Genomic DNA, 25064 nt, shown 5'->3' on the forward strand with positions numbered 1-25064 from the left:
GGACTCTGAAGGCATGTCGTCATAAGTCGAAATAGCAGTTATTTGTAATGTTTACTTTACTATTTATTTTTCACAGGCGTTTGAAAATGATTACCAATTATTATTCATCAAATTCTCAAAGACTTTTGAATTTGAATCTATTTTTAAAATATAGATAAAGGTTAAGAAACTCTTTGAGAGCTTGTAAATACATAAATAACCGCACACAATGGTGCGGGGACAAAGGACAGGTAGCGCCATCTGTTCGCTCGCACGACTATTGTGTGGAGACTGCACGCTGGCAAAGGGCTATCCGATCAAAGGAATTTTTATTTATACGTTTGAAAACATAATATTGTAGTGGGGCCATTAAGTTCTTGTTTAATTCGGGACTATATTCGTGATTCACATAAAAACATACTGAGCTCTGTCCCTGAGATAATTTAAATCACATTTTTTATATAAGCAGTGTGAACAGAGGTCTTATACCTGCCATGTCAGCAGGGCCTCAATCATTTTTTTTATATTACAAGGTGGCAAATGAGCAAGCGGTTACATGAATTCGCCGAAATGGCGAAGCGACCGCTGCCCATAGACATTCGCAATTGCAGATGCGTTGCCTACCCTCAATCGACGAAGGAGGAGACGCACAAAAAGAGAATATTTAACCTTCCCATACATCTCCTTCCCGTCCTTTCCTAATAAGAAAAGGGTGGGAAGGGAAAGAGGACTAAAACACATGGACATTTGTTATTTTGTATTTAAGGCTAATTATTAGTGATGCAACGGATGTCTGTTTCCGTTTCCGCAAGTGCGGAAGTTCCGCGTGCTTTTCAACATCCGTTTCTGTTTCTGTTTCCGCAACTTTTATAACGGAGATAAAACGGAACTTTACGACGGCTGAGAGATCCAAATGCGCGGCGCGAGACGCGCAGTCCGTGCGCGGCCTTTCGGCACTTGTCGCATTTGTTTGTTTACGTACTATTTTGTGAATTTAAGCGCGTAATATTTTCTGCTGCTGTTTGAAACAATCAGTTTCTCTTGCTGGAGTAAACTGTCTAGTTGTTGTCCATAAAAAAATTGACAACTGGCAAAATGTGACTATTTCATACTTACGAGTTATTAAATGTACTTTTGAATAAGTGATAACCATGTAATATATCATCATCATTATATAGTTAGAAATATATTTGTCGTTTGTCAACACGAGTGGTTTGGCGAACTTTAATTTGTAAATAGTGTAATTTTGTTTCCTGAAAATAAATTTAAAAAAACGCGTATTTTAACTTATTGCAGCGCAGTAAAAATACATACATTGAAGGCTAAAGGACACCCATATCCAATGCCATAAAAATTAAAAACGAATACAAACTGTTTTTACCGAAAAAAATATTTTTGTAAATATGTTTTTTATTATTATTTACACTTCTGTTTCCGCATCCGTTTCCGTTTCCGTTTCTGCTAAAAAAAAAATTTGACATCTGTTTCCGTTTCTGGTTCCGGTAAGACACTTCCGTTGCATCACTACTAATTATTCGTTTATAGAATAGCCGTAATGTTGGTAAATTTAATTTGCCCAATTCGAAGTGTAAATTTACAAACAAACAGATGTGTTGATATTCTATTGATATATTTAAAGTCCAAGTACTTATTTATAATCTCTCTATTCTTTCGATTTCTATTCATAAGTCCGGTTCATAAATCCACGCCTACTTTCCTCGAACGTTTGAAATGCGCAGGACAGATACAAAATACCTCTATATAAAAAGGTATGTTTGCGATTTTCCTGCAAATATATTCTGGAACTCAAGCGGGTTGTTTGAAATTTAGTGTTAGTGCTATATTCTAAAAGAACGATGAAATATTTTGTTATTTTGTTTAAGAAATTATATGCAGTTTAATTTTTTTCATTTAAATTGTTTGAAAACTTCTTCCAATATGATGTTTCCGTGCAGGCAAGAATTTTTTTGAAATAACTTACCAAAATATTTAATTTAAGGTCTATTTTAGTTTAATTTTAATTAAATTAACTTTAGGAGCCCATGGTTTGGTTCAACCGGTGATATAAAACAAAACAGTAGATAATCGTGAAGAAGAAATTTTCTGCCCCTTGTATGATTAATAAATAACGGTTTTTATTTCGGTTAAATTAATCTGTCTGCGTGTGTGTGTAGAGGTGTTCGAGTGGTGTTGCTGTGCGCGTTGGTGGCGGCGCTAGTGTCCGCTCAGCTCACATTCAGTCGCGACTGGAGCGCCGGCAAACGTTCGCCGCATCCCACCGAGTCTCGCTTCGACTGCAACCAGTTCGCACATATTTGCCGGCAGTTTATTGTAAACCAATCAAATTATAAAAAAAATAATCCAACCATTAAGGTTTTTAAGATAGATTTCTAATACAGCAAGGTTTAAATTTATATTCTGTGCCAACTCAAGAAATCTGTAGCTTTTAATGACCAATGTCTTATTTAAAAAAAAAAACAGTCACGAAAAAACTTATAATTCATTGGCACTTTCAAGTGCCACAACTTTTCCAGTAGATGGCACCACATTCTATGTAAAGATAATTATCAAATTGTTGTTCTTTTTTCTTACCTCAACATGATACTCTTTTACAGCACGACTTAAAACAGTCCCTTGGCAGGAAGAAGTTTGGTAAGCATCGTAAGACAGAACGAGATGACCTCTCCTGGGACTATGAAGACGATGACAAGTGAAAATTTATATGAAATTATATGTAAAATATATAACAATCTTATATAAAGCATTGTATAGATGAATGCAGTTTTAAATGCTTCGCGAGTTACATTTTTTTAGTATAATTTCACTTTAATTTGGTCTGAAAATTAAGGTAAATAGTAAAGATTTTTTCCGTCCTAAACTTTGGTTTTTAAATTCTAGATTGGGGTTTGATTGTTAAGGTTTCAGTTGCTAAATATTAATAAAACAAAAACCACAAATTGTCAAGTTTATTACAAAATTTTATTGTACTCATTTGATTATATTTACATATATCAATATAATTAAAAATTATTGCAAAGTAATAAAAATGATAATTAAAAATTTTAATAAATCCGCGGTAACATTGTTTGGAAGTTTTAAAAAATGTATTGTCAAATGAAATTATATTCACACATTTCACTGACTGACAATGACATTGTCATTTATTGTCAACGGTCTACGGATGTGTTTAAAATGAAAATTGAAATGTCTTTTCTTATAAATCTGTGAATGCAGTTATAAAGATAAAATTGTTCAGATCGATGGCTCCTATGTAAAAGGACCAAAGTAACAAATTGATAAATTACTTTTTTGTGTTAAAATCTACCTCTTAGTTAATTAACAACAAGCACTAAACAAAATACACATTTACAAATGTAAATGTCATTTTTTTGCTGAAGTAAAATGCGGCCTATTTTCCTATATGATTGTAACTTTGAAAGCCTTTTCTGTAAAGTTGTCAATTTGTACATTGACTCTTATTCGTAGGAACCATCGAGATTTATTATAACTTCTTATTTCTATTGAATTCAATAATTACGATAATTTAACCTGAAATTCCACTGTTACATAAAATGTAACAGTGGAATTATATATATATATATATATATATATATATATATATATATATATATATATATATATATATATATATATATATGTTATACATAATGTTTTAAAAAGGAAAGCGGGATGTTAATATTTTTTATTTACAAAAACATTTCGTCAGCAGAAACTTTAATGTCAAAATGATAAAATAACACAAAACTCATTGATTTTCGTAAAATATACCATAGAAGTATATAATATTATAGAATAACCAATAACATTAATAATACTGACATTATTCATCTAAAAAGTTATTACTAAAATATAAATGTAAAGTTACCGCGGATTATTTTCAATTAAAATTAAACATAAAATTAATTTATAAGAAATGTTTAAAAACAATTCTTGTTAATAATTAATAACGCTGACATAATAATATTTATTTATTGTAATAAAACCTTGCTAATAACTTTTTCTTAAAAAAAAATCTAAATTTAACTGTGAAGTGTTTGAATTTTTGTAATTTGCATTTTGATTAATTTGGATCAAATTGTTACAAAAATATTATCCAAAATATTCAACATATTATTGTATTAATCATAATAAAATTAAAAAGTAACATTTTATTTATAATATCTATGTAAAAATTAAAATTTAAAATACATCCTGTCTATTGTTTTGTTAGTCTACATTATTAAAATTATTATCTTATGAATTTTGACTTGTAATATATTTTTAAGAAGTTTACTTCGGATAAATAATAAACATAATAAAGCGATTTTAAAAAATTTTATCAATGAAAAGGTTTTCTGTTCCTAGTAAAATAAAATATTTTTTTCAACCTTATCCGTGAAAAGTCTAACCTAGTTGTTAAATACGTTACTATAAAAATATCCTATTTATATCTATAATTAGGTTGCATTTTAATATGTCTAACTTATCGAATATTAATTAAAAATTAAAGCAAAAACCATATAAAGTATATGCATGAATTATATGACGTTAAATGCATTTAAAAAAAATATTTCAAATTACTTTTTATCCCCACTTTCTATACTTTAATGTAGTTTTGTCTCTTGTAATGTCACACTTACGTCAGGAGCTGTTATAAATGGCGGATGAAATAGCTTAAGATGATGTCCGATGACTTATTTTTACTTGCCACACTTTAGATCAGGGACCCCCAAACTATTTTGGACAATTGACCCCCTTTTCCAAAATGAACTGTTACCACAAACCCCCCATGGCAAAATTACCTACTTTTAAGGTCAATTATTATTATTAATTCTGACTTAGGTCAATAGAAGAAGACAGAGTGAGAATTAGCAATGCTTTAAGTTCGATATAGACCCCTTGGGAATCCCTGCTTTAGTCATTCCGATCATATGACCTTATTTATATTAAATACTAGCTTTTACCCGCGACTCCGTCCGCGCGGAATAAAAAAAAAATGGACACAAGATAAAAAAGTTCCTATGTCCGTGTCCTAGTTCTAAGCTACCTCCCCATCAATTTTCAGCTAAATCAGTTCGACCGATCTTGAGTTATAAATAGTGTAACTAACACGACTTTCTTTTATATATATAGATTTAGTCTCCATTTCCAATTAGCAGCTAGTCGTGTCAGTGGTCGCGTGCTAGTACTAGTGGAAATAGACACTAAGAATACAATTTCTTTACAAATTTAACTCCAACTTGTTAACTCAATCATCATCGGTAGCACAACATCTGACGTATTCCAGCGCTTTATTAAGACAGTCGAGCCAATCATCTCTATCTTTGGGAGTGTCAGCAGCTAGCAGATGTCGCCGGACGATTTGTCCGTCCGGACGCCGGAAGTAGATCAGTGAGCCGGACTCCGGACACGCGAGACCCACGGGGACTGATGTCTCTAGCAGTAGCGTGTTCGGTCTCGCGCACAAATCTCTCGGCGCTCGGATGACCCTGTCTGATACCACCGTTGCTAGATCTATGTCACCGATTGGCATCTGGATAACAAAATAAATATATTAAGGAATAATTATTATGACATTACTGAATTATAATCCAATAAGGATCTTATGGCAGCTTTTTCACTTTGACGCAGGGGAGGGGGTCGCTAAGTTTTTAGTGTTACCAGTGAACAAAACTTTCTCAACTTCTGAAAGTCGTCCATGTTGCAACTCCAAGCAATTGATTTGCTACTTATGAAGTTCTCGTAGTAATTCCTCACTATTTCAATTGATACCTCTAAAGACATTAGCAAATTGACCTTCATGTCATAACATTATGTATGATATTTTTATGGAATATAAAAAAAATAACGAAAATGGCAACACTGAACTGTGCAACTGTCGCTTCCTTATTGGTTAAAATATGACCTGTCAAGATGTAATCGTTAGTTCACATATTTTCCGACTGTCATAAGATACTTATCACTATTTTTATCGCTATATTAAATCAATACTGAGATCAGAAAAGGTATAAAGATTCCTTTTAACAAAAAAAAAAACTAATAACTTCAAAAATAAAAACGTTATGTCACTACTGCTTAAAGTGCACTCGTAAGGCGAGTCAGGGTCGCTCATGAGTGTTGAAGGAGGAGGAGCAGTTGCCCTCATATAGACCTAGCCTAGATTAGCTGACTACATTCATGGTGTCACTGAATGTGTTATATTTACCTTGCGATTGGCATCATCAGGATACTTCCAGTACTGCAGACGTGGAGAGGTGAGTTTAAACCAGCGGCGATGCCAGGCCCCGAGACCGGACACGTCATCAAAAGCTGTGAGGAAGGCGGAGTGCGGCGCGGGCGCAGACACACGCAGCTTGGCGCGGATCTCTACATTCAGGCTCCCCTCCAGCGGACTACCACAAGGCACCTGATAGAATAAACATTATTAATAGATATTATAATGCAAGCAGACACTTTTTTTTTATTTACAATTCGCCGAAATGGCGAAGTGACCGCTGCCCATAGACATTCGTACTTGTAGATGCGTTGTCTACCCTCAAACGACGAAGAAGGAGACGCACAAAAAGAGAACATTTCACCGATTGTTCAATTATTATTTAATCGATTTTTTTTACTGAATGTCAAAATAAAACGTTTGTCCAAAGCAGTAAATGTGTGTTTCTGAACGAATAAAAAAAACTATGCTAAGCTATTGTAGCTAAAATATTGTGTTGTATTGACATATTTAGTCTCGGAAATTTTATGGTCCTGTAAGGGTTAATTTGTTATGTGATTATTATGTACTGGGGATTCCCAAAGGGGTCGATATTAAACTTAAAGCATTCTTAATTCTCACTCTGTCTTCTTCCATTGACCTCAATCAGAATGAATAATAAAAAAAAAACTTGAAAAGTGTCAAGGGACACCCGGATGGAACGAAGTTCCTTTCAATTAATTAGTGAAGGAACCAATGTTTATTCTATGAATAAAAAACTTAAGTCTTCACAAGAAGTACATTTTATTTCTATGAATTTTCGTTATATATTGTCACGTCGTTGCCATGGTGAAGTAGCGCTCATTCGTCGTTAACATACTTACTATAGCAAAAAGTGTCGTGACAACTTTTCGTAAGAATTTTTTCCGTCTAGCCACCTTTCACAACGCGCGATAAGGAACTTCGTTCCAAAAAAATAATTGATCTTAAAAGTAGGTAATTTGGCCATTGGGGTCTGAGGTAACAGTTCATTTTGGAACCCCCTTGGTCACTTATCCAAAATAGTTTGGGGGTCCCTGTTATATACCTTATTCAATGTGAATGTCTTCCTGGAGGCTTGCTGCAGTGCGAATATGCAGTATCCGTGCAGCGTGAACTGCGGGGAGCGGACCGCGTGTGGACCTGCAGGACTCTGGACCCGCACTGCCTTCAACTCTGACACCTTTGACTTCGGTGTCAACAACTTAGAGTTACCCTGAAATAAATTGTTTATTATTTTATTTTTATTTATTTATATTAAACAGGGTACAAAATAAAAACGTCTATAAACCCATCGTGGGTTTGTCCAGAGATCGGTCATATACAAGGTGGGTTTAATTAGTAAATAAAAAAAAACTGCCACAAAATCAAATTTGTATCAACAAAAAAAAATGCAGTAAAAATTACGTCTTGAACGTTATAAGTTTATTAAATGAGATAAATAAAATGATTTAATTACCTTTTTGTTAGATATGTGATATTTAACATCGTGAGGAAGAATTTCTTTCGTGGCTTGCAACAGATAGATCTCAACTGTGACCTGGAAACAAATTTTATTGAGTTACTAGCTTTTACCCGCGACTCCGTCCGCGCGGAATAAAAAATAGAAAACGGGGTAAAATTATCCTATGTCCTTTTTCTGGTTCTAAGCTACCTGCCCATCAATTTTCAGTCAAATCGATTCAGCCGTTCTTGATTTATAAATAGTGTAACTAACACGACTTTCTTTTATATATATAGATTTAAAATAATTTACTCATTACATTTCTTGTTGAATAATTTACTAGTTACATTACTTGAATATTAAATATAAATAAAATTGAATAAATGTTAAAATTTAACTGTTATTAGTTATTTTCACCAATCTAAAAAAAACAGGTTTGAATTACCTGCTGGTAATTACTATTAATTTTCTCAAAACAACTCATACAGTTAAGTTTATAGACATAAAGGTACATAAAGAAAACTAATATACAGTAGAACTTTTATATAAAAGAAACTTCTTTAAGCGATTGTCACTATCCGGTCTCAATGAACTACCTTCCTAAGCGAGAAAATATCCCATTCCCTTAAACTCTCACTTATACAGATGCGACTATATTTAGTTGTACAAACTAAGGGAGTCTCAGAGTTAAATTGAGACATTTACTGACTCAATGTGTTCGTGTTTGTTATACCTTGAAGTCGCTGGCGAGTCCCTCCATACGTATCTCATCGGGGAAGTGCAGCAGACTGGTGCTGGGTGAAGTAAGCTGCATACTGCTCGCCACCACACGGTCCCGGCACTTCAGCAGGCACACCGCGTGGTGACCCACAGCTCCATCTGTGTACATGACACAAAACTAGTTAAAATCTAGCTAAATACAGTTCAGAACTATTCAGTTCAGCTATCTTATATATTCTGACAGAACTACACGCTATAACTGCAAAAAGGACAGAGTTCTTTTTTTATATAACAAGGTGGCAAACGAGTAAGCGGCCACATGAATTCGCCGAAATGGCGAAGCGACCGCTGTCCATAGACATTCGTAATCGCAGATGCGTTGCCTACCCCCAATCGACGGAGGAGACGCACAAAAAGAGAAATATTTAACCTTCCTATGCATGTCTTCCATCAAATCCACCTCCCCTTCACATCCTTTCCTTATAAGAAAAGGGTTGGGAAGGGAAAGAAGACTAAAATAAGTCCTCCGGCACCACACTCATCAGAATGTACTTGGAATTACTTCCACTTGACGTCTGTCTTCTGTGTGGTCGTGGTATTTCACTGAGCGAGGACAATTCGTGCAACTGATGTTGTTGCTGACGTCTACATTATCTTTAGCCTTAGTACCATATAATCTGTACAAATTAATAATTTTAGAATGTTCGTAGACATTTAACACACTCAATTCCTAAAAAAGCATCACATAAATCTCAACATAAGCTGTCGTGACTCATAGTGTACCTGCATTAAGATGCCTGATGTAGTCTCTACGCAGTGGTACATTGATGTCGCGGAGATGTAGCGAGGCCATTCCCTTGCAGCGAGCTGGACCCGCGCCCTCCACCTGCAGCCGCTGCACCTCGTGTACACACGCCTGACGTCTGTGTGCTGAAATTATATACCTTTCTTAAATAACTACGATACTGGACTAGTCCAGGCTAAACTGAACCTTATTTTATATGTTTCATCGACAAAATCTAAGGTCAACTAATTTTGGAAGTAAAGAATCTCGCAATTTTTAAGGCAATACTTGAATTAAAACAAACATTATATAATAAATTAAGGTTACCATAATTTATTGATTAAAACTGTTTTGTTATTGGTTAAGAGGTTTTTAAGATAAGCGAGCACAAACTCACAGACAAACTGACAATCATTTATTCCTGCTTCAACAACTACGGGTACAATTTTTATTATTAGAAGTGGTTGTAGAAAAATTTATCATTAAAAAACTTACTAGCTAGAAGCAGTAATCTTTCACCCTCCGCTTGTTCTGTAGAGCCGCTGAATTCTATGGTAGACGCGCACAGATTTAGCGCCTGACTAGCCTGAAACAATATCAATTAAGTACAAATTTCAGTCCACAATTCATTTAGATAGTTTACAAAATCACAGCTTATTTTGTGTTAAACTCTCATCTAGACTAGCATTACTAAGACATTTTTAACCGACTTCAAAAAGAAGGTTATCAATTCGACTGTATTTTTTATGTGTGTTACCGCGAAACTCCGCCCCTGGTGGTCCGATTTTGATAAAAATTATTTTAATTGAAAGAAAGTGCTTACAGATGGGTCCCATTTTTTTGTTAATTTTTAAATAACTAGAAGACTAGTATTTGAATTTATAGTACGAAAGTTTCGACGATGAGAACCCACGGTTCCTGTGTTCAAACAAATTCAAATAAATGCAAAATACCTGTGATATAATAGTCTGTTGTTTGTTGATCTCATTCTGCAGCTCTTTGATGCGTTCGCGCACCGTTGTCACACTGATCACTGGCTCGTCTGGAGCGGACACCTCGCGCTCCGGAGACTCGTGTCTCACAACACGCAGCGGAGTTGAAGGCGTTGATGACTACAAACACAATGTCGCTTATATTCCGTCCACAATATTTTTTAGTGTATAAAATAGCCTTAAATCTGAATTATGGCATTGTTTAAAGCCATCTTATTAATATTATAAATGCGAATGTTTAGATGGATGGATATTTGTTTGAAGTAATCTCCGTAACGGCTAAACAGATTTTGATGAAATTTGGCACAGACAAAGAATATAGTCTGGAAGAACACATAGGCTTATTACGTTTTTTTTTATTCCGCGCGGACGGAGTCGCAGGCAACAGCTAGTTCTTCAATAAAACTATAAATGCAGTCGTAGATGCTCCTACATTGTTCGACCACTCCGATTAGTTTTTCAATGTGGTGGCGTGGTCTAGATAACGCCTTCGAGGTTTGAAAGATATCTGATCTTCTATTAATGTACTCAATATTAGTAACAAGCTTTTGACCAGGAATCCGCCAGTGCGGAAATAAAAAAAAATTAATAAGTAGGATGTGTCTTCTTCCAGATTATGTTCTACATATTCGTTCTACCATTCTGGAGATACCTTCTAACAAACATTCATCCATCCATTCATGAATCTAAATTTTTGTTTTTTTGTTTATATTGTAATACTCACAGCATTCTGCATTCTTCTATAGAAGCTGACGCTATGCACTAGCTCCGCACCACGGTCGTGTCTGGCGGGTGTCGTTGGCGGCACTTTCACTGGCGATTTAAACTTAGCCTTCTCTTCGTATACGAAACTATTTGACGATAGACCCTGTTGCTGTAAGTTAAATAGGAAACTCTTAATTTAGAAAAAATAATTCGTAAAGAATAAGACGAAGTCATCCTGGCAATCGTTATATTTTTTATAATGTAACATGTAAATTGTAAATCAAAGTATAAAAGGCGTGGGTGTGTAATGGTAAGAGGAAATGCGATGCACGTGAGATATTGAAACACCATTTTTCGGTACCATAAAAAAAAAGACGAAGTTCAAAGAAGCTTATGAATAATTAATTAAAATTCATGTGAAATTCATTTAATTGTAATTATAAAATTATATTCCATTTTGATGAAATGAAACTGGCAACAGACAGATTTCTAACTGCCGAGTCAACTGCAACAAAACTCTTAGAAAAACATATTATCCCTTTTATTGTCTAAGTAACTTAGAAAATGTTATAAAAAATTATAAGCACAACTTTAAACCTTTACTAAAAAAAAAACTTGAGAGGTGTCAAGGGACACCCGGATGGAACAAAGTTCCTTTCGATTAATTAGTGAAGGAATTGTAATAAATCTTTTTTTTTTTTTTTTAAGTCGCGACACCACACTGTTCAATGCGAAATAGAAATGAAAATATCAGGCTTGCTTTCTATAAGAGAGAGAGAGAGACAGACAGAGAAACATGCGACGCCGCACAGCTTACAATAGCTTACTATAGCAAAAAGTGTCGTGACAACTTTTCGTAAGAATTTTTTCCGTCTAGCCCCCTTTCACAACGCGCGATAAGGAACTTCGTTCCAATAATTACTACTTATTAGGAGTAGATTAACTAACATTGATACTTTGTAAATTTCTTACTTTATTTATTTTAGGCGGTGTCGGTCCCTCACTGTCTTCCAGTGCTTCATCCAGCATTTCATCCAGTTCACTGTCGTACGGGCTGTGAGAACTATCAGAATCATCATCACGCACCGCCTTCTTGTAACTATTGTTATTTTTCTTCACAACCTGTAATTTATTACACGTCACTAAGACAGTCAATCTTAGAGACTCCTTAGTTTCGAGCAAATAGCCACTTGCAATTGCTGAAATAGCAATGACCGCTGCCAATAGATATTTGTAATAAATAAAAAATGGCAAATGCGTTGCCTATTTGCCATTTTTTTATTTATTGCCTAATACTCACATTCATAACTTCCCTTCCAAAGGACGTTTCAGCCCAGTTGTCCGATTTGTTTAAATTGTCTCGGCACGTGTCCGCACTGAAATGAAAAACATATTTAATAATATAATCGTCTATTATCATTGACTTATATTTCCTTCAAATTTGCAGTGACTTGTTACATAAGACTTCTCAGGGTGTGATTTGTGGTATTATTTATTTGTTGTGTACGAAAAGGTGATGCAAAATAAGACTAGCTTCAAAGATATGTGTGAAATGAATCAACCCGCACTGGGCCAGCGTGGTTGATTATAGCCTAGTCAACCCTAAATTAGAGGAGGCTCCGAGCCCCTCGGTGGGGAATAGTGAGCAGATGAAAGACTAGCTTTGGCCTGCGCGCGGAATTTAAAAAAAACTTTGTAAGTAGCCTATGTGTTCATCCAGACTATGTTCTTAGTCTGTGTCAAATTTCATCGAAATCCGTTAAGCCGTTTTGAAGATACCTTCTAACAAGCATTCCAAGTTACGTAGTTGTGTTGTCAGTCTTTTTAGACTAAGCTAAAAGGATGAGAGAATTGGAGTACATTGTATGAATGGAAGACATTGTGCAAGAAATGTGACCGTTCCGTCTTTTATTTTATAGGCTAAATATAGTGCTTAGATTAAACGCCATGCAAACAGTACACGATGTTACTTTGTCAATGTTAATCATTGAGAGGCGACCAAATTCTTAAATACTTTAGCACCATTCAATAAACATTAACTCCATAGTTCCGTTTGAAGATGGCAGTTCGGAAGAACAGTGATTCCCTAATTGATATAGGAGCGGTGTACGATGACAGGAAATAAAATTTAAAGAACACAAGTTGAACAAAAAAGTTTGAGAATCCTAGAGCTTATTTCATTAATAACTTATATTTTAACCCCCACTATATACCCGTGCATCCGTTAAGTAACCCTAGTAATAATTCAATCGATACTAATATTATAAAGAGCAAAGATTTGTTTGTTTGTATTGAATAGGCTCTGACAATACTGAACCAAGTTGAAAAGTTATTTTACTGCTAGGAAGCCACAAAATCGACGGACGACATATGCTATATTTATTACTAGATGGTTTTTAGTTCAGAGTGGACTAAGTCACGGGCAACTGCTAGTGTATTATAATTAGAGCTGCCATACACTGACTTAAGCAATCGGCATTGACAGCCCCAAGGCATTTGGCCATCAGCTATTGCGTTTCGCTACATACGGATTACAGTTTACCAGTTTCTGGTAAAATTAAGCCGTACGCCGACCGCTTGAATAATAGACCGCTAGTAGTCAAGAGATACTAATTCAAGTAGTCCGTGTATGCTGACCCTAATCGGTACTAGTTTCTCCTGCAATGTTTATCTTTACGAGTATATTGTGATCTAGCTTAGTTATTGCTACGTTCCTGTACTGCTAGTTCCCTCTCTTACATCTACCCTGTGACTACTCTTATTGCTGATATTTCTTTCTCTTTTCCTTATTTATTATAATTCATATAAGCTATGATTCATAACAACAATTCACTCTTCAAAAGTCGTCAAAACGTTTATAATATTATAGTTTATTTAGCTATTATAATAGCAATGGCCATGCTCCCGACTTCTGTGTGCAATACCGTCTTCTGGTAGCATTTTAATTATTTAGGCTAATTATTTTACTTAAACTTATAAAACATTCACATAAATCTTACATATTCCCATACAAACTTTCATCCCCTATTCTGAAATATTCAAAAATTCACAGACTATAGTTGTTTTATAAAAAAAATTAGCCTAAAAAAATAAGTATCAATCTTTTAACTGTAAAAATTACGATACTTCCATACAACTATTCATCCCCTTTCAACCCTTTTTCACATTAAAAATAACCTGTGTCCTTTTTCAGACTCAAGACTACCTGTGTACCAAATTTCATTTAAATCGGTTCAGTAGTTTTGGCGTGAAAGCGAGACAGACAGAGTTACATTCGTATTTATATTAGTAAGGAGTAAGGACAGGACATAATACCTATGTTCAGTACCTGATCAGGGATGACAAACTTACTAAAATGTGTGCCAAAAATTAAACCTACTCTTGTGTTTTTCTTGCTCAGTTAAATAACAAGGAGTTTAAATAAAATAAACAACACGTTATATTTGTTTTTTGTAATAACCAAGGTGATAACCAAAAGTATTAGGATACCTCGTTAACTTAAAATTTTAATTATATCACACACTGAGAAGTCCTGAAAATGTCACAAACAAATTAAAGGAAATTAAAGTCGTTTGATTGCATTCAACATTTTATTTTTACAAAAAAATCTGATAGAAAAAGTTTCTATTATCACAGACGAATTAACTTAAAATTTAATACCGTGGATTTTCACTAAAACACCTGTACAAAAAGATTCCAATCTCCTATTTTTCAAAGGGTATGAAAGTGACGAGAATATGTTTTTGTTCAGGTGTTTTGGTTATGAAAACATACGGTTAAAGGCAACCTGAAAGAGAAATTTCATTATTATGCTACCAACATTTAAAAATATTAAACCGGTTCAAATTTTGTCTGACCAAATGTGTACAGTTAACTACATTATTGGTGTAATAGCTATGTTATTTTATTAAGTTGTATTTATTACATCTTTGTGTCCAACTTTAGGACATCCTGTATGTTACAAGATTTTAAGTGCATAGCTGTATACACCATAAATGCAATCGACGGTTATAAGATATTAATGCTTAAGTAAAAGGCAAAAACCTAATAAATTTAAAATTAAGGCTATGTTCACACTGGACATATTAAATCAATTTGAATAAAAATTTAAAACATGTTCATTATTTTTGATGTGAAACATCTATAGGCTCACTTGTAAACCGAATTGTTGGCGTGGCGACGCTTGCCGTGGCGACGGGTCGCCACGCTATACTGAGGTATACATATATATATGTATTTTATTTTAATAATATTATCTTTTATGCATATTACTTGTACACACTCGATGTTTCACATCTGCCAGGCATCCCATGACGGCTCACATTTTTTTAAATGTCTTACTGGATTATATTTTAATTTTAGACTTTGTTAATATGTATACCTAACCTTATATACCATTGCTGTGAACATGTTTAAATTGTACTTGTTTATTTACTTAAAAAAATGTACTATGTTATGCTAAAAATTAATAGGATATTGTACATGCCGCCTTAATAAAAAAACTGTTACTGCTAATAAAAAGAAATTGCCGTTGCTCAAATTAAGTATGTATCCGGTCCAATTTAATGTAAAATGAGAAATTAAGAAATTATATAAACACATTTCACTGGCTGACAATTTATATAGATTTGTTCTATAAAGTTTTATTAGGCAATAAGTCATCAATTGAGGCCAATTGATGATGCAAATATGTCTGTGAAGTGATTAGAAAAACCTTACTAAAGTAAAATTAATTAGATCGTTTTGTTATAATTTTTCTTTTCAGATAATTTAATTATACAAAGTTATTAATGTCCATCAGACTTGACTGTACATTTAAATTTTTTTAATAAATTATGTTTTAACCTGTCTAAATTAGTTTTATTTCTATTGAATATATGAATTGAACGTCTCTATCGATTCTTTTTTATTTTTTAATAAGTACTAGTTAGAGAAGGAATAAGTAGGAAGGTTAAGTTTCTTACATTAGGAAAGCTTTTTATAGTAACTCTACGGGTATTGTATTTATAAAATTTGTAGAGTAATATCGTTTAAAGAGATCTATTTATGTATTTGTAGTGAATATAATTTTTATAAGACCTAAATGTATTTAGTACTTGATTATTTACTAAGCAAACGAGGAAAATACAACCTGATTATAGGTTGTTAGTTCTAATTCTATGTAATTTACAACGTAAACACTACATCTATTCGATAGGCAACATTACAGTCTTATATAAGTATTTAATGATATATTTACTACTAATAGTATTTTAAAATTGTTCTTATTATAATTGCTTTCATTATATTTTTAAATTACATAGTGTCTATTACCTTTTATAAATGAAAATATATGTTTATAACTAAGTCCTATGCTTAACTCAACTGTTGTACAGATTTTGATGAACTTTTTTTATAAGAGAAGGGGGCAAACGAGCAACGGGAACACCAAGGTGTTCATCGAAACCTATGGACATCTACAAAACCAGAGGAATCGCAGATGTGTTGCCGGCCTTTGAGATGGTGATACGTTATTATAAAAAAAGCAAAATAAACTACCAACCGCATATCCTCGTATAAATTATTGAAATTCATTAAAAAATAACCGACAAATAAATACAACAATAGTTATATTATACGCTATAGTAAACCGAATACGGGTAAACGATTAAGAATTCAACATGTATTCGGGCCAAAGGCTATTTGCATGTTATTTTGCGAACGCGTCGCATCATTTTAGATTTCGCAAACTGATTTGTTTTTGTTCCAACTATTTTTTTTTTCAAAAAGGGCAAAGAACTGAATATAATGGTTTGCATTAGATTTCTTATTAAATTAAAAATTTAATAGTTTTTACAACACATTTAATACTGTCGCGTCGTAAGTCCAAGCGAGTGAAAAATACTCATACGAGAAGATGTAAAAATTAATATCTTTTTTTATTTACCCTAGGTGAGGTATACGTAATCATGGGATGGTATGGTTTACGTTAAAATAAAGCTGGGCGTATATTGTAACGTGATCCTGCAACATTTGTTTTTAAATGACTAAGTGTAAAGTTACAAATTATTGTGAAATTTCGCAATACAGCGCAGTAACTGTCTGTTTGCAGTTTCAACATTATAACTGGTTAAGTTTCATTAGTTAATTTGTCATGGAAGTTTTTAATGACTTGCAATTTTTAACTGTTTAACTTACACGTTCAGTCCTTTAAATCACACTAAGGAAGTTCTTTAGTGTGATTTAAAAAGAAAATCTTGAAGGCCTGGAAGGAACTCTGTCGTCATACTTGTTTTTTTTTAATAAAATTTCCAGCGAATACAAGTCTTTTACGAAGTTACCTTTATTTTATTGACATCAGAAAATAGATCATTATCTAATATTTTATTTTTAGATGGCTTTAACTCAAATATTTCTTTACAACTTGAGTAAATCCTATCCGTTAGTATTGATATTGGTTTTAGAACCAGTTCCAAGATCGTCGTCCATATTTGTTCAAAGAACATTCCAGATAAGGTACTAAGCAACAATGTATATAAACACGTACAAAAGTTCAGTCGTGATGAATAGGCACTACGTTAGCAGTCTAAATGTTCAGCCTTTGTTATAATAAAATAACAAGTTAAACTAGACTCTATTACGATTCCTTAAAGTCTTGTTTAATTATATATACCACATTGATTTTTTTTGTCTATTAAATAGGATGCGGACAATCTTAAATTATTGTCAGTTATATTATATAACTCGTTTCGATCTAACAAAATAAAGTAAACAAAGAAACGTCAGATTTCTTTCATGGCGGCCATAACGATGTTCTACGATTTAGTTTTTTTTTTGTTGCGAAAAGAAATGAAGGAGATTTTGTAAAATAAGTGCACTTTGTCACATGATTTTTGAGAAAAAGTTTTTTTACCATAAATATTATGGAATTTAAGATTCATAGTGTAATGTAAAATTTGTCTGTGGATTTGATATGAGTACCTACTATTATATTTAGGATAATTCTCATGTAATTTTAAAGACCCGCATATAAATGTAACAAATTCATACTATGTCAATGTCAACTAGTAGTTTAAGTAACCAACTGGCTAAAAATTCGTTAATCTGAAAACATTATTAAATAAATTTATTGTGGATTAACTGCATTTTTTAAATTTAGAACTGGGACAATTTTTTTGAAATCGTAATAAATAACATGCCATGAATATAGGCAAAAGCTTAACCGAACAGTTTAAAAATTATAAACGCATTAATTTCTCGTCAAATATTTCATTAATTAATTGCAAATATTTGCAATTAAGTTTGATATGCGTATATAAGTACTATTAACCCTAAAAGTAGTTTCAACCTATTTTTAAATAAACTAAATAAATAATATATGGCTAGTTATGCCATCTGTGCGTTATTAAAATTATAATAATTATAAAGTCTTGACTTTGTTCTACTTTAAATCTAAAAAAGAACAAGTAAACCAGCTTATAAAAAAAACAATATTATTTCACAGATGGCAGTCCATTCTTGATACTATCAAAACTTATACCATACGTTTGATCAAACATCGGCAAGCGTAAACATAACTAACGCCAACATTTATTTGACAAATGTTTGTATAAATGTTGGTGATCAAATACAAAGGAAGAAAAAGACGCATTCTAAGGCATAGTGTCCACACCTTGATCCACCACAGTCGGAGTATTCCTCTTGTGAATTAGACTGATCTGTTTCAATATCGGACAGATGTGGGTAGATGCTCGGCTGCGGGAGAGCTCCGTTAGTCTCTTTTGCATTGTTTACTTTGATCCTTTTAACGTCTTCCAGTACTGAGAGTACCACTTGGGAGTCTTGGGAACCTGGAAAAAAAATTAAAACAATAAAATTTAAGACAATTTTTTTTATTTGGATTCGAAAATAAGCGTCTAAGAAGCATATTCACAATCTTATACAGAACTAGAACATCAAATAGTGCAAATATTAACTACAAAAGTACTCACTTCGTCTTTTAACGGGTTGTGAAGCTACAACCTTGTCGTCTTTATCAGTAGGCTCTTCCTTGTCATCGAAGGTGACTTTAGGAAGATTGGACACTATCTCCGGCTTTTTGGCTTGCGAGAGACTCATCGTGCTGCCCATAAGAGGCGCCTTTTCTGACGGATCATTCTCACTATGATCGTCATCCGAATCATTGTGCTGTTCTGCATTCTCTTGTTTAGGCTGAAATATAAGGATTAATGTTGAGTTATAATTACGTTGGATGAATGACTAACCGTTGATTTCTGAGACAAAAATCTCTGTTTAAAACATATCTTCATCCCTTGGTCTCAGAAACTCAAGGTAACACTATCTTATACGTATATTCACATTTTATGTAAATTTAGTTTCGATCCGACACCGAAATTAAGTAAACATAAAACCGTCAAATTTTTATTAAAACAAAATTTTGCCAACGTAGTAATCGCGAAAGCTACATAACCTAGTCTAGCATATTACATTTAGATATTTCTAGAGCGCATTCGCACGGGCGCTTTTTTAACGCCGCGTCCAAATTCACGTTGGCTGCTATTGAGCGCTTAAAAATCACTCTTGTTTCTTTCGTCCAGTGCTCAAAATGCAATAATGCAGGATAAAAAAGCATCGCGTTTTAAAATCGCTGCCGTACGAACGATGAACAATACATCGAAATACATTTGGTCTATTTGTTTCTTTAGCGTGCGTTGAAAAAGCGCCCGTGTGAATGGGGGCTTACAGTTTGTAGACTTTAAAATATATCCTAGTCATATGGCTTAAAAAAGGAATCTATATATATAAAAGAAAGTCGTGTTAGTTACACTATTTATAACTCAAGAACGGCTGAATCGATTTGACTGAAAATTGATGGGCAGGTAGCTTAGAACCAGGAAACGGACATAGGATAATTTTTACCCCGTTTTCTATTTTTTTTATTCCGCGCGGACGGAGTCGCGGGTAAAAGCTAGTTTGATATAATTAGATTGTTGAAAAAGAACTAATGGTGTTATTGTAATACAGTAGACGAAATCCGAGCGCGTCGGGGTTAAAGGTCAGTTGATGTTTAGAAATGAGGTTAGAAGCTTGCGTAGCTGTTAAAAAAATTATCACATATTGTACCCATATTTATCATAGTTAGCTAGTATTGGATAACATACCGTAAGATTTTTGTTTTCACTTTTATACGGCATTTATGAATACAATACTATTCGAATGTATCTTTACAAGTTCAAGAAATCCGTGAGTTTCTATATAGTTATCTTATTCTTTTTAAAACGAACGAGCGGGATGACAATATATTTGTTTCGGCAGTGGAAATCCACGGTAAGGATAATACAACTTCACCTTGTAAACGTTAAAAATAGGATACTGAATGTAAATAAAAATATTGAAACCTTAAGACGCAAATACACAGTTGAGAAGCGATTTCTATTTATAGTGGCAAATACGTCGTTAAATATCACGCAAAAGCAGTAAGCTACAAAAACATGTTAAATGTGGTCCCAAAAGTACAAGTTGAACGGATCTCGATCAAATTTGGCAGACATGTTGTACATATTCTGAAAACACACATAGGCTACTAATTAAGTTTTTTTTTTAATTCCACGCGGACGGAGTCGCGGGCGGCAGCTAGTATCATAAACATATTATCAACATATCACATAAATATATTACATATAAGACATACTAAATTACATTGAATGAGTCACTAAACGAATATCGCAAAAAGTCACCTATATTAAGAAGTATATATGTAATCATCTTTGAAGAGCGAATAACGAGGTATAAAAAAAATCGTAACATCAGAAATGTAATCAGTAGTTGTGATGCTATTTTAAGATAAGAAACACGGCATTAATCTTGTTTAGTTGTTAGATGATCTTAATTAAATTATTTCGCAAGTCATCTCAAAATGTCGAAAAAAAAGCCGATGTATCGAACATTACTATAAATAAAACTAGCTGTCGCTCGCGAAACTGTCCGCGCGGAGTAAAACAAAAACTTATTAGTAGCCTGTTCTTCCAGACTATCAATGCGATGTTTCAAAAACCCATTGAGCCGTTCTGCATATACCTTCTGACAAACATACATACATAAATTCGTATTTATAATATTAGTAAGATAAGAATATGTTTACTAAGTACAGTAATATATCAGTTGATATTCGAGATCTTTGAAATATCGAGCTAAAGTATCGGTAATGCGGTCTTCGACTATGCTGTTGATACGGAATCAAGGCGTTGAGTTTTCGTGGTTTACCAACTGTAAGTTAGCCTATTTAATATGACTTACTTTATAAATATTTTCTCGTATAAATGACAATAATTCGTTATTTAAACAGAAAGACATTTCGTTTCTACTGTTCATTATTATAATAGACTAGCTGTCGCCCGCGACTCCGTCCGCGCGCAGGAAAAAAAAACTTAATAGCGGTATGAATTTTTTCTCGCCTTTTAAACCTTCCCAAGACCTCCACGAAAATTTCAAGACTAAGATAAGATAAATCCGTTCAGCCGTTCTCGAGTTTTAGTGAGACTAACGAACAGCAATTCATTTTTATATACATATATATAGATATAGATATAGATTAGATTACGAGATTGCTTAATGTTACATACCTTATAATGGAATCTATTCTGCAACATCTCCATCTCTTTCTCTCTTTCTTGTTTAAATTTATTAGCTATTGTTGTCTCGCTTATTGTCTGCTCCTTATTAAATAGCGCCGCCAGTTTTCCTTTTATACCTCCTCCTAGGGAACTCTGACTGACCGTATCTTCATTCACACTGTCTTTAGAGTTTGTTCTAGAATTATTGGAGAGGTTCGTTTTGGAACTTGTTGAATGCACTGAGATTGTGTCCGATTTATCCTGTTTTGTATTCGGCGCAGGACGCGCTTTGTCTGCTGAAAATGAATAACAAATTAATATTATGCTGTTGTGTGCTGCTGTCTTTATATTAAGGCCTATTCACACTGTAAGTTTGGTGTGAATAGGCGTAATCATTCAATGTTTAGTGCCAATGGTGTTTTACTTCAAATAAAACGTTGATTGAAATCTGATGGACCTAGTTTTCTTTCTTCAGTAGATGCACTAGCAGAATAAATAGCTATTATAAACAATACTTATTCGCAAAGATAGTTGAATTATATTATGCAATTCAAATACATAAGACTTTTAAATAATAATAACTCACTTATATAATAAAGGTTACGGTATACAATATCGGTATAAATGTCGTGTTTAAAGTTCAATTTTATATATTTAATATTTGATCAGTTTCTTTGTAACATAGCACAGCGCTCATGAATGCGGATGGACTGCCGCTCTGTATAAGGAAAGACAACTTTTTACGTTATTGTCACGATGATGTTTTCTCGAAGTACTGGTATCGACGAGCATATGCGTAGATGAAGCAAGAAAATGAAAAACATCGTAGTAGAGGAAAGTGCATCATCTCTTAACACCTTCGTTTGTTTATTTATAGAACATTTAATTTCCACTAACAACACACCAGAACGACAAAATATAGTCATCCTTTTCATTCATATTGAAAAACAGAGATAACAAATATGTATTGTTTATGCAGTGGAAATCCACAGTTAGATTTGTGTATGTAAATATTAATACATTTGTTGTGCTGTTTTTTATGATTAAGGAAAACGTTTTGTACGCATTTAGATTGTTCTACGTGAGGAAAATGCGGACATACAGTTTAAGAATAATTACAATATTATGTTGTGTTTTATCAAGTACTTGCATTAAATGTAAGACTTGAAAGCAAATAGTTGGTTATAAACGAGTTATTGTTGTTTAATTATTTGTGAATAACGCTGGTATATTTGTTGTCATTTTATTTTAGAAATAATTTATTTTGTACATGTGCTAATAGTTGGCAATGTTTAACTTTATCGCACAGCATGTAAGTTACAGCATAAATTATTGCGGTTAAGTTACGTTTGAATAAAACTGATTGGTACAATATTAAGATTTAAGTTGTAGATTACCGAACGTAATTTACTAAACAAATTTTAATACCTTATGCAATCCTTAAAAGATCCTCGATTTCCACGCAGTCCCGAAATTCGAATCAAACACATCAAATAATATCCAGCCAAAATAATCCAATTTTAAATTGCACAATACACCATAACCTTTAATAAAAAAAAACCTTCTCTATGCAAATTAAAAAAAGACAATATTACAAGTCGAAGATGAATGATCAGTCTCGCGAGTGAGCTCGCAGCGGAATGGCGCCTTGCGGATGGCCATCCGATAAGTCCACCTCCACTCGACCAGTAGACTGGCTACCGAATCCCACGACCGCGATTGATGTCGCCAAACATTTCGATACGCATCAACGGAGACGCTTTTATGCTTTTTATGCTGCAGCTGCCAGTTTCCGAACAACTATTGCAGTATTATCTTCATACAGCTATAGATTTATTGATGTTTTATTTGAGTTTATGGTTCAATGGATTAAGGTGTGTTGAAAGTATCGAGTAAAGTGAAACTTACAATTTAAATAATTCCTTTCGGATGAGTATTGCCTAGTTAGCCAAAAGACATATCCATTTTAATAATGAACAAATTTAAATGAAAAAAATTAAATGAACCCTGTATAATAATATACGCTAAAATTAAATTATAAATGCGAATTTTGGAAGGATTGTTGTTTGTACAAGGTATCTTCACAACGGCTCAACGGATCTTGATGAAATTCGGCATAGATATAGAATATATTCTAGAAGAACACATAAGTTACTAATTAAGTTTTTTTTACTTAATTCCGCGTGGACAGAGTCGCATGCTACATTTAGTGTTACTATAAAAATGTTAATGCTATACGTCAAGACATTATCTAGTTAAAAACATTAAAAAAAACTTATGATAATTTTTGCAAACATTGTCATAAATTATTTCTTTCACAATAGACATCGCTAGTGTCAGTCACGATGGGAAACAGTCATGCAGTTGTACTATTGTTTGTTAATTCAATTGTCATAGAATTAACTACGATTTAGTTCATTAATAGAATATTGCACGATATGTTGTCAACTTCTTTGTCTAACCGTGGATTTCCGAAACTAAAATCTCAGTTTAAAACATATTGTTATCTATGTTTTGAAAAGATGGTATTAGAAACCCACGGTTAATCATCATATTATTATTTTTTTGGCCAGGGTTTGTTTTATTACTATATTAGTAGATTCATCATCTGTTGCTGAATATACTATGAAATGCCAACACATCAATGAAAACAGACATAAAACATTTTGAGAAACAATAAGAATCTACAGACAAATAAGTAGTTTTAAATTAAAGTCCAGTTTATGCCGTTCACTGACTACATGAAGCTTTACTCTACTCTTAGCAAAGTTACGTGGTAACTACACGAGAAGTAGACAAGTAAATAAACTTTTTATAAGTACTCAGCTTCATAGTACATAAATGATGTGTACATAGTATGGCAGCAATCGAGCAAGGTTGACAAGTTCCATAACCTCGATTACTAACAATTTAATGACATCATTTTACTTAAATAAAGCAGTTGAATGATAAAATATTCTGTGATGACTTCGTAGTTATATTTTTAAAGGTAAAAAGTTCAATGACCACTAAAATTTTTGGAATATTTCAATTTCTAAAACGGCTTGATAAACTCTATATTATTTTCTCACGCTTTGTAATCGGATGTAATCACGGTGCAATTCTGGCACACTCTTGTTCCTTTTATACTAATTATCCGCTTGCCTCAATTTGCCTAATAAACAATTGATAAAATACCATGTAATTTAAACGATTAAACGTAGTTTAAAGAACATAGTAATGTATAATATTAGAGGACAAAGAAGAGGGCGTTCAGTGACTCAATGATAATAGGAGCTCGCACAGAAACTTTCAAGTAACCGGTTTGCGGAATTCCAACTCGCAAATCCCGACCGTCTTTTCTTTACTTTTAGTTTAGTCACCGTTCTGAAGTTTCACTAAAGAAATAAACTAGCAACTAGCTCAAGATTCGTGCATAAATAGACAGAAAAAAGCCTGGATTATTCAATCATGCAATAGTTTGCTATAAATAAAGGTTTGATAAAATTCAATAACTTTACAGTTAGTCTTAACTTACTTTTCTTTTAAAATTAAATGTTCCGTTTTACTCGTATTTCTAAACTTAATATTAACAGTCTTGCAATTTGTAGATATTTAAAACAGTTCATGAACATTT

At 33.2% G+C, this 25064-nt stretch overlaps 2 protein-coding genes across 5 annotated transcripts in view; one reads left to right on the forward strand and one right to left on the reverse strand.

The window, feature by feature from the left end:
• Nucleotides 1-2021: 2021 nt before the first annotated feature.
• Nucleotides 2022-2720, forward strand: LOC106715156. The gene is made up of 3 exons (XM_045684366.1): nucleotides 2022-2038; nucleotides 2154-2310; nucleotides 2595-2720. The coding sequence occupies exons 1-3, from the start codon at nucleotides 2022-2024 to the stop codon at nucleotides 2691-2693; spliced, it is 273 nt and encodes a 90-aa protein (XP_045540322.1). The 3' UTR covers nucleotides 2694-2720.
• A 2450-nt stretch (nucleotides 2721-5170) lies between these two features.
• Nucleotides 5171-25064, reverse strand: part of LOC106715202 (anillin) — a 39742-nt gene continuing 19848 nt past the window's right edge. For 3 of the 4 annotated variants that reach the window (XM_045684468.1, XM_045684467.1, XM_045684465.1), the window contains exons 8-21: nucleotides 21458-21744; nucleotides 18827-19046; nucleotides 18508-18685; nucleotides 12157-12232; nucleotides 11829-11978; nucleotides 10876-11025; nucleotides 10113-10271; nucleotides 9655-9745; nucleotides 9159-9305; nucleotides 8389-8534; nucleotides 7671-7751; nucleotides 7260-7427; nucleotides 6185-6385; nucleotides 5171-5512 (exon numbers count right to left, since the gene is read on the reverse strand). In XM_045684468.1, the coding sequence (XP_045540424.1) occupies nucleotides 5228-5512; nucleotides 6185-6385; nucleotides 7260-7427; nucleotides 7671-7751; nucleotides 8389-8534; nucleotides 9159-9305; nucleotides 9655-9745; nucleotides 10113-10271; nucleotides 10876-11025; nucleotides 11829-11978; nucleotides 12157-12232; nucleotides 18508-18685; nucleotides 18827-19046; nucleotides 21458-21744 (2339 nt within the window). In that variant the 3' untranslated portion in view covers nucleotides 5171-5227. The remainder of the gene's footprint in view (nucleotides 5513-6184; nucleotides 6386-7259; nucleotides 7428-7670; nucleotides 7752-8388; nucleotides 8535-9158; nucleotides 9306-9654; nucleotides 9746-10112; nucleotides 10272-10875; nucleotides 11026-11828; nucleotides 11979-12156; nucleotides 12233-18507; nucleotides 18686-18826; nucleotides 19047-21457; nucleotides 21745-25064) is intronic. The other variant, XM_045684466.1, reaches the window with a different exon arrangement.

This window comes from Papilio machaon, chromosome 26 (genome assembly GCF_912999745.1).
Source record: "Papilio machaon chromosome 26, ilPapMach1.1, whole genome shotgun sequence".
NCBI classification, from domain to species: Eukaryota; Metazoa; Arthropoda; class Insecta; order Lepidoptera; family Papilionidae; genus Papilio; species Papilio machaon.

Coding starts and splice junctions, on each gene's coding strand:
- LOC106715156 (XM_045684366.1), top strand. Junction 2,311..2,594: donor ATATTTGCCGGCAGTTTATT/GTAAACCAATCA, acceptor ACTCTTTTACAG/CACGACTTAAAACAGTCCCT.